This window comes from Eufriesea mexicana, unplaced genomic scaffold (assembly GCF_001483705.2).
Source record: "Eufriesea mexicana isolate 0111107269 unplaced genomic scaffold, ASM148370v2 scaffold372, whole genome shotgun sequence".
Taxonomy (NCBI): Eukaryota; Metazoa; Arthropoda; class Insecta; order Hymenoptera; family Apidae; genus Eufriesea; species Eufriesea mexicana.
The window spans coordinates 97490-108548 of record NW_016908534.1 but is presented as its reverse complement, the minus strand read 5'-3'; the positions used below and the strand labels follow the sequence as shown (position 1 = coordinate 108548).

Genomic DNA, 11059 nt, shown 5'->3' with positions numbered 1-11059 from the left:
ATTATATTTATATATGTATGTAATTATATTAATTAATTGAAAATAGTTAGACGAGTAATTAATATAACCGTAATTAAAATGATATAAGGGAAATAAGTAGGTATGCAGGATGTGATATTTCGCTGTACCACCTGGAATTACCTTAAATCCTTTGTAATGTGAAAAACTGCATCGAACAAATGTCGTTTCGTGTCAAAAGAACTATACGCTCCGGAGATTAGATTTTTAATAAAACACATAGATTCCCTTGAATTTAGAACACGTTGATTAATAAAATGGATGCGACGCATCTGACGAAAAATAGTAAATCAATGAAATCGCTTTATTTTGTAGATTTTTCTATAAAATTCAATATTCTATATTTCTATACTTCAATATTTTACAATTCAGTGGTTACCAATATTTCCGACTCAATGCGTTACTATGAACTTTTCAGTAGAAAGTAACTGACAATTTTTATACCGGACCAAACAATACAAGCTGCGTGATTGAAAAAGTACGAGAAGCTCGGTGAAAAGCTTCACGTGCATCATATTTTTCTAAAAATGCGAAATAACGAAAAGTGCAATTATTATATCCTCTCTGATCCCGAGTAATTTTAACTAGAAACCCACTTCCAACTATCAACTTACAAACAATCTCAGCAAACCACTTTTGTAAAATCGCTTTTCCGCTTCAATAAAAGTTACTATTAGTTTTGCCAAAAACAGCAGCGTACTTTCAGCGACTGCGAAAACAAGAACTCTAGAATTTCCAGTTTGACTGTCTTCGTGTTTCCCTGTTAAATGGGTGCAAAATGGGTTGTACTCCGTCCTCTTCTCACCACCACCATTTATTCCATCCAATACATTACTCCGTATCGAATATTTCCTGCTATCTATGACTGTGCGACTATATATTCCCTTATCGTGTCATCGCGTGCCTTTTCACTCCATATTGGAAAAACGTTACAAACAAACTCATTGCACCGATCCATTCGCTGAACCTAATCTACAATCGTATCGTATTATAAGGGTACGAAACTGGACCTTCCATACTGGTTTCGGTATATAGAATCGAGTTTGCAATATCGGATGCAATGTCATCCTCGATGATACAATGATTCCGGAGTTCCTGTTCCCTTCGATCGCGAAACACGGTGGACACCTTTGGATTGTATTTACTGCTAGCCAAGAGATCCCGGCTCTGGTGGACTAACGTAATGTAACGGTTTTATTTTTACCTTACTCCATCGAGCTGTAACGCGCCATACACCGTAAGGAGCGTGGCACCGGGTCGAAAGGTGAAAAACCGTAGCGAAATAAAACGAGAACAACCGTGGCTACGGTAACTACCAACCGGAACGTCGTCGATGACGCGACAGTAACGAACTCGAGATGCCCTTTTCCTTCTTTTCTTCTTTTTCTACACGCAGAAAATCTTCCAAAAATACCTCGATCCCCTGGGGGTGAGAAGGGGGGTTAGTTAGTTGGATTATTGTTACCAACTAAAACCTCTGGGGATGCATCGGGAACTCGAAACGAACGCGATCGGAACCCCCCCAGCAAAATCGAGACGTCCTCGCGACCCTTGTCACGCTTTGGTTCCTCCATTTGTAACAGCTCCGCATGCAGATTCCGGATTAACCCAGAAACGACATTTCGCGTGCAATTATCTGGAAACCCCTTCGTAATCTTCTAAACGTCGCGAAAATCCTTGGAACGCACGAACACGAGAACTTTACGGCGCAAATGACTGCGGAATCGTTAGGTTAGAACAACGAAAAGATGCGAGTAAGTTCTCTCATTGCATCGCGATTACGTTCCACCTTCCTACCTCTTTACCCCCGGCAGCTGTCGCGGAAGTTTCACGAGCGCGAAAACGAGGAAACTTGGCGAACGCGAGTCACGGATCAGCGAAGCTACATCTGTTCGTTTACCTCCGTGTCATTTGGAAGCGTCGTGACATTCGAGTCTTTCGCGGGATTACTTTCTTATCCCTGCCCCGTGAGAGATCGACTAATGCCTGGAAATTCGACTTTAATCGCAGGGTGGAGAGCCAGAGCCCTGGTGGTTGCTGCTTGGAGCCTGTCTGCATTGTTTGGCACGCCGGTCGCTTTCCTGTTCGAGGAGAGGCTCGTAGAGGTATCGAGTAATTTATAGTACACGCGACGATCTGAATTTCCGTAGTCGAGGCTGAAGATTTTGATCGCTCCAAGGCACTTTGTTAATTATGTCGCGAAATGACTTTCGTCTCTCTGCGTCCTTGCTAATGCAACTTCTTCGCGAATATATAGCACATTCCGTCGGTATCAACGGTACATATGATATATGGTACACCAATATGGCGAGACAGAAGGCAAGATGCTAGCAAGTCGAGTTTGGAACCCGATTTTAAGCAATTAGAAGCTACTCGTGTGCCTCAGGTTGCAAGATCATCGCTAACCCTTTGAGGTCCAAGTCCAAACACGTTGTCCGAATCGTTTTGACAGTCAAGACGATTTTCATAATTTTCTAATCAACGTCGTATCTACGTTGACACATCCTTGTCAAATTAAATTGAACGCGATGTGCTTCATTTACAAAAATTAGAAAGAATCGAATGAAACGGGCTGTCGAGTCCAACTCGACGTAGGATCAAGAGGGGTTAAGGGTTCAATTCTTGCAACATTTTTGGCCTATCGCGAAAGGCAGTGGCCGTCTCGAATGGCAAAAGCTCTAGCTATGCCACTGGTACCCGCGAGGAATTTCGTGATATCCACAGTTCGAGTTTTTAATAAAACGTAGCAGTCGTGATAAAGAAGCATGAGGCAAAGCCATAATTTATCGCTAATGAGATACAAAAATTGTGCTTTGTCGCGAGGCAGCCATTCGGAATGCAGCTTTCAGCGAGAAAGTCGTCAACTTGTGGTACAAAGGGGTACGAAATCTTCAACCTCGATTTCATTTAACGTCCTTTAACGCGGAAAGGGGTCGATTCTTCCGAACGTTAATGTCCGGGCGAAGCTGCGCCTTCGTCCGTGCCATTTCGTTATGAATTATACGAACCACTTAAACGAACACCGTTGGCCTAGTTTTGGTAAATCGGTCGTACTACGAGCATAATCGGCAGGATCGTTTACCAGGGGAAGATACAATGCTGGATAGAACTGAGTCCGACGCAGTGGAAGATCTACCTGAGCCTGGTCAGCGTTACCCTCTTTATAGTCCCTACTCTGATAATAGGGGGCTGTTATGCTGTGATCGTTGAGCGTCCTCCAGAGGACTCATTCCTAGGGCCAAAGTTAAGACGGTCAAAATGACCCTCGTTATAGTGTGCGGTGAGTAGACTTCAGCGTTTAACCCTTAATACGTGTAAACTTGCAGCGAAATCGCGGTCGCAAATGAAATTCTCACAGGCCAAAGCTAAACGAATCTTATTTACATTGCAAACTCTCGTGGTTATGTGGCAAAACGGATTCGCGTTGCATGAAGGATGATAAACGTGAAAGTTTCGACTTTGACCAAACTTCGCGGACGTCTAATTCGCGAAATGTGCATTAGGCTATGATTTGACGGACCAGTTTACGGAAAGAAGTGCTATAAATGCGGGTATCAAAGCTACCGTCGAAAATGTCAAAAGATAAATAATTCGAAGCTCCTCCATGAGACAAGGAACCCGTTAATTCTGCGAATCACGCGCCGCGATGGTATAAAAATTTAACGAACATAAGTAGTCCAAGTTCGTAACGAGCCGAGTTATCCGTGGATCGAAACTGCGTTTATCGACGTCAATAAAAGGTAAAAGCGCCCTTCTCCAACCCTGTCTCGTCCTTTTCGTGCGATTATATTTGCACCGCGTAAAAAAGCTACGTAGTAAAGAGATAAGCGAAAATGGCGGTCGACCTCAGCCTCGTCCTTTCCGACTCCTCTCACGAATTACTGCTCAGAGATACGCGCTACCGAATATATATTATAGTTGTATATAGTTGTACCCCGTGAGATCGAAGAAAGGGATCTTTTGGGAAAAATTGAATTTTCTTCCGTGCTCGTAATCTTGTCTCGATATTTCTGCCGAGTACCATTTGTTCCTGGTATATCCCGTTGGAAATATCAGTGATTCGTGACACAGGTAATATTATAGTTCACGTGCATTGTGATTTTCGTTCTTTTCCATCTCATAGCACGTATGAGCTAATTGCTAAAATTTTATCACGCACTTCGAAATTAGTGCCACTCCAGTGGACTGGTCTAGTCGAGGATAAGAATGAAAATCGTTGGTCGGTTTTCGGCGAATTAGAGAGAAATTACGTCAAACGATTTTATTCCAGTAATTATGTAACCTAGTAATTTAAACTTCACATGGTCACGGAGATAAAAATTTTTGAGAAATTCGTTTCAGTTAGGTTGGAACTCGAAAATGTTTCTGAAAAGAGGGAAAGGAAATTGGCAAATTGAATAAATTGCACCAAAGGTTTTAGCTTTAATGGAAACCTGGAGTATACGATTAAACAGAAAGCTCTGCGTTTATCCTAATATTTTTACACACGCGGACTTCATTATCGTTTCACCAACTGTTCAACATGACTGTCTCAATTTTCTCTAATCATTTCATTATTAAAGAGCCAATGAAAAATTATTTTTCTATATTAAATTGTATTACCAAAGGTAGAAAAAGTCAATTTACCAATAACGGAAATATTCGAAGTGATTCCCTTTAATTTATTTCGATGTCGAACTAGATATATCCGGATCCAAGAAAATTCGATTTCGGGAATACCATTTCCAGTGACGAATTAACTCGTCATCCCCAGTCAACAGTCTGATACGTGCAAATAACGCGGAGGATCGTACAGAATTATCTTCTCTGCGTCTAAGTCAGGAGTATCAAGGTAGATGAAGACTCGGCTTGTATTTGTCAAACACTGTGTAGAAATTTCGAGCCCTCTTCTTGCTCAAAGCTGCATCGTCTTCCCTTCGTTTCTCGAGGGAACGGGTTTACGTGTGGCAGGAATTGCAGGGTCTAATCAGATTCGTTTCTCGACGATGTCTCGGCTAAAATTTCTTCTTTTTTAGCTGACGGAGATCGTTCCCAGCGGAACCGATCAAATGAGATCGAGCTCCGTCCACGCAACTCTCCCCGGTGTGCTTCGGGACCGGGAGAACTATTAAAATGGATACACCTTCTGTATCATTTTTCCTGCGAAACAACCGATAGGAATCGATATCTCGAAGTAAGAGAAACGTGCGTTTGACAAAATTTAGAAACTTAACGTGACATTCTTCGATCTTTTTGAGCATTTGGGTGGCATACGTACTGTGTAACCAAAGTGACTTCGCAATAGAAATGATATACGTATAAAAACGAGTTATCAAATATCTGGTATATCATCATCACCGTGTTTACGTTGAACATTAACTCGTGGAAGCGTATCATATTGGACCCGGAGCTTATACATCGCGTTAATAGTTGTTTCATTTATGTATGTACACATTGTGTATATACACATTTTATTTAATTCCATAATAAATTTAATCTTCGATATATTACTTCAATGGATTATCATTGTAGAAGTTTCGGCTGTGATACGGGAATTATACTTCGTTTGTTGAAAATTTGAAACGCGATCGCATGAATACTTTCATGAGCCACTGTGTATAATGAGTTCGAGTCTGAGGTCGATAAACTCGAGAAAGGACAATAAAAGCGTTCATTGAATGCGATATGCATCGTACAATGCACTCGTTCATGTAAACCCTTTCGAGTATTTACCCGTTTCGATTAGCCATTAGCGATCCCTGTGGTCGTTTCCGGGACAAGCAATCGTTAAGAGTAAATCTTGTTTCATTTGTCGAATATCTCGTATTCTGCCATATGATCATAAGGTATATCTAGAACTTCATTTGCTTTGTTGGTTCTATTGATCGAGGCTTCCGAATTTCGCGGAATCACGTTTATGAAAATCAGGGCTGAAACGTTTCTCCATTAAAATTTGTAATTTCGTTAAACAAGATAAATACGGTGACGTAAATAACGAAATATTATTCATCTCGTCGTGTAATAAATACGAGGAACGAAAGAATAAAACAATTAATTGAACCTTGTGTAAAGAGTGGGCATGTATTATGACTGGTGCATGAATTATATACTTAATTTCGATCGATGTAGGTGTATTCTGTAATCAAATAATCCACTGATGTTACTCGAATATGAGCAGGAACGAAAGCAAACTGTCACGCAATTTATCGTTAAATTCGTATCGTATGATAGAAATGAATCGTATCCAGGAATCCAAACATTTAACATTAAAACAAATCCGCATTGCTTTAATCTCCAACTTTGTTCAACAAGCGCTGTTCATTTGCCAAATAAATTACTTCCGCCAAACGAGAAATGCACGTTCGTTTTACACATTAATAGTTAACCATCTAACAAGTACTTTGATGCAGAAGTTATAGAAATTTCAACGAATAAACTTGATCCTTTTGAATAGTTCATATGACGAACATTGTCTAACGAGGATTTTAAAATTGACCTATTTCAAAACTCGCATAAAATAACAGAAGACGTTTGAAACGAATTGTTCTAGAAATTGAAATACCTCTGTAACTCGGTACGGTAAAAAAAAATTCATTAGAAAAATAAAATTAAGAGATTCCTGTACGGAGACACAACGAAGTCAAGCCCAAAGATATAAGAGAGCTAAATTCTCGGGAAACATTCAGCTTTCTGACGGTTCTTCTCCGACGTTTCTTTAAAAATTTACATCCAAGATCCGTGACATTCGTGACAGTTTCCGGTTACTTCCTTGACAGCGTCTCGCGACAGAGGTCTCGAGATAAGTTTCTATCCGATTTTTCAGTGATCCGATTTAATCGATGCTTTCGCGAGATTTGTATTTGCTCGTGATCAATCGGAACAACTGCAATTCCCAACGTCTCTTGAGGAAACGTGCCGTAACTCCTCTCCTCAGGACGCTTCTCCTTTGGATGTAAATGAAGTTACGCGTATCGCGTTATGCCGTTTCTTTCGTTGCAATTTCTCTTTGCGCAAGATTACTTTGACTTATTTCAACTTTGAGGGCAAACTACCTGACGGCAATTCATTTCTCTCGACTGGCAGATCCGAATATTCACGCCAGCGAGGGTGAAGATCGCGCGACATATTACGATTACGGGAAGATTAATTTACAGGTCTTAGCCATTGCGATAGATCTTCGTCTCTTAAACGTCCTCGTTCGTAATTTTCTCGCTGTGCCTTTAAAACCGCGATTTATCGAGCTTTCGATAACGAGACTAGTAGTAGGAAGAAATTATGCGAAGCTGACAGGAAAAGTTACCCAGGTAACCAATCTTTTTCGCACAATTTTACGATTGTCACGTATTTAAACGTTATTCAAACTTTGGTTGACGTAAGTGAAAGAATATTGAGTAATTACTGTAAAAAAGATAGCAATTTCTTCCTTCTGAAAAATATCACTCGTACCCTAATTTCCACGATACTTTTGACGTCATTTTTCTGTATCGAATCACGACTTGCTAGGTCTGACTCCCCTAACTATAATTATAAATCGTTATTTCTCGGAGGTACTCTTGACGGATTTCCACGCCATTTTTCTATATCAAATTAAGCCCTATCGACTCTGTAATTATAAATAGTTGTTTGTTTAAAATTAATTGCTCACCTAGATAATTTTTGTTACAAGAATAAACAGATTGCTCACCTCCATCTTTCAATGTTTCAGTATTCATTCTATGCTGGAGTCCGTACATAGTGTTCAATCTCCTGCAAGTTTACGGCTACGTACCAAGGACCCAGACGAACATAGCTGTGGCTACATTCATTCAAAGCTTGACACCTCTGAATTCTGCCGCCAATCCGATTATATACTGTCTCTTCAGCACGTCGTTTTGTAAAACAGTACGGTGAGTATCCAGAATGTCAAGATCCCTTGATATTACAAGGAAAATACCGTTATAGAGTTCGAACAGACAAAGGAATTTAAACCGTGTAACTTTCCCGAGAACGGAGAGGAGTTAAGAAGAGAAACTATTCGAATGAAACATCGGTTCTTAGGATGCTTGAAGTTTTAAAAAACCGTGTAAAACATTCCGCTGTATAGCCTGGGGTTTCCTGCGATGGGATAACCGATATCGAGCTTCGAGCTGTACAGAGTGCGAAAGAACGATTTATCCTGACCACCATAGATCGATCTCTCCTCGATTTAGCGGAGAACGATGTGCGAAATTTGCTGAGATCTTCGAAATTAAATTATTGCAAGAAGGCTTTAGTCGAAGGCATTTTCTTTGCTAATACACGTCTGTCCGTGGATCACACAGATCACTCGTGAAAGGTTGGACTAAGGTTTTCGACGAGTCGTTAAAATTGCATGGACATTCCAAAAATCACCTGGACTACTCTCAGCAGGCTCTTTGGAGTAGTCAGGGTGACGTCCTCGCGTCGTCGCGACGCCTGTTAAATATCGAAGCGCGAGTCTAAACGAATGGTATACTCATCCTTAACAGTTCTAGACCTTCACTCTGGAAGGTCAATAAACCTTCAGGACATATTCGCGACATAACCTTCACTGCTAAGTGGACAGCATAAACCTAGATCGTCTGCAGGTCAGGAGACACTTAACCTCTTAGGTACTGAACTTCACTATAGTAGATATCACGAATGTCATCTTTCCGAAATTTCCAATGAATTATTGTGCCGTCAGCACTATGTAAGTCATCGTTTACATTCGTTTCACCACGCAAACAATATTAACAAAACATACGTAACGATTATGTTTACCATCGCTGCATCCTTTTCGAAGGGTAAGCATGAAGTCTGTAATTTCAAGCTAACGATTGCCTTACGACTCACGAATATTATCACAGGATACGATAATAATATCAAAGATAATAATAATAATAATTGGACTTTGGCGAAGATGAAATTTCACAGCAACCTTTTCGCATCGGTGTAAAATCGACATGTGGTAGTCGGGAAAAATCATGTTTCTTTGCAGCCTGTACAAATGCAATGATTTTGGCCCTATAGGAACATACGGATCTCGTGGGTATCCGGATGGTGCGCGACCAATCCTCACCATTGCTTCGGCACCGGTGCACCAAACAGCAGCACCAGGACGACTGTGACGACGTCATTGACGGCCCAGTCCTCGCGAAGAAGCGGCCACATTGCGATGTTACACTCCACCCCTAGGAAACGGGTGATGGTGTCTCTGGTGTAAGAAACGAACAATGGAAACCGCACCCCTGGGGACACGACGGCTTGGATCCGCGTAGGATTTTCCTGCCCAATGGCTCCCTTCGAGTTTCGACGAGACCACGCGTGTCGAGTCTCTGAAATTATGTTCATGCCACCACGCGTCTGTTCGTTTCCCACAGGCGTGAATCCCTGAGATGTTGCTCCTTCCTCGAAACCACGGGTCTCTTCTTCGATTCTTCGTCTTTCGTTCGTTCGTCAGGAATCCGAGGGAATAGGGAAAGGCATTGGATAACGATTGTTATTACAGTACAAAGCGCAGGCTATGCGTTACGTGACGAATTCTAGGGCCATAATTCAGGAGACCACGCAGAAGTGTGAATAAAATTAGTTTTATATGGCAGCATTTACGTGATCAGTATTTCAGGCGAGATCGTGCACGGCCAATGTCTTCTTCATCCTCCGCTCCTAAACCTCTGCTGTTCTATTAAGTATTAACCTCTTGAGGATGCTAGGTATGACTAGTTTACCTTGAATTCGAGTACCATTTCACAGTGGAGATTTAAATTCGAGTGGTTAACGACGAAGAATAAATGCAAAACGATAATTGCATTGCGAATCAAAGCGAATCCACTTCAACAGGTTAATTCTGCCCAATGAAGCCGTTGGCATCGAAATTCGTAAAGTTTCAAGAGGATGAATAGGATATTAACCTGGCAATCGATCAACCTACGTGGAAAATAATACGCTCAAAGTATACATGTACATATATACATAGCGAATGAACGGCAGCTTCGTGTGTATGCACGCATACACACGCGTATTGCTCTCACGCACGTATACATATATGCGCGCAGTCCACACACACACATACACACGTGTAACCATAAATGTGTAATATATTCATGTATTCCATCCTTTCGCGATCGACGCGAAAACGTTCAGCCCGCGGGTGGGCAATTTTGCTAGCGATCTACGCGAGCGATAAATCGAAGCCGCTACAACGATTCCTCGTTCGGATGGTACAACACGGCTGTACAGAAAATACATCTTTGTATCTCCGAATGACGGCCAGCCTCCGAATCCTGAACCGTTCACCGAAATGCAACCACGACGTAGATGGATCCGCACGGAAAATTTAGTCGTTTCGAACCTCGTCACTTAAATTTTCGTACTCGGCTGTCGCGTTTCGAAACTGAGATGTCCTTTTGTAATGCAGCTACTTGCATGAAGGCTACGTCTATGTGAAGGCAACGGTAGATCACACTATATTCGTAATTCGTCTGTTCATTATTTATCGTACCCTTATAAGACAGAGGAAGAAGGAGGAAATTAACCCTTTCGTTACGAAAAGAAAAATATATATATACATATTTTTAAACGCATGTCGTATAAAACTGGCCTAAGTAAGAAATCGGAAGGAAACGAATTTTTCCGTCTTTCCTATCTTAATATCGTGCGAATTACGCTTAAAAATTGCACACCATGGTTAGGGAACCCCAGAGAAAACAGGTGATTCGATAACTCGTTAATTAACCTGTCGACGCGTTAATTAAAACTACCTTTGCACAGTGAAAATTAATTTTTTCACTCATCTTTTTTCCAAACACCAGGCTTCCAAGATTTCGAAATAAAATACGTGGATATGACTTAAACTGCTTCCATAATCACTGGCAGATCTGTACACGTTTTCGATACCATAAATCATCTGTACTTGCGCACATTCTGCCATAATTAGGCACTTATACGAGATACTCAAATGTTCCCATCCATATCTTCTCTCATTCGTGTACGAGAAATACGTACAGCCCGTAAAGTGTAGTAGCGAAAGGGTTAAATATAACGTGTCACTGCGTCCTGTTATGACAACCATATTTTCACCGCT

At 41.2% G+C, this 11059-nt stretch overlaps 1 protein-coding gene across 1 annotated transcript in view; it reads left to right on the top strand.

Annotated features, from left to right (window-relative positions):
• Positions 1-9199, top strand: part of CCAP-R (Crustacean cardioactive peptide receptor) — a 44713-nt gene extending 35514 nt beyond the window's left edge. Inside the window, 5 exon segments of the mRNA XM_017896699.1 lie at positions 2029-2123; positions 3104-3226; positions 3229-3298; positions 7703-7883; positions 9007-9199. Coding sequence (XP_017752188.1) covers positions 2029-2123; positions 3104-3226; positions 3229-3298; positions 7703-7883; positions 9007-9199 — 662 coding nt within the window.
• The last annotated feature ends 1860 nt before the right edge of the window (positions 9200-11059 follow it).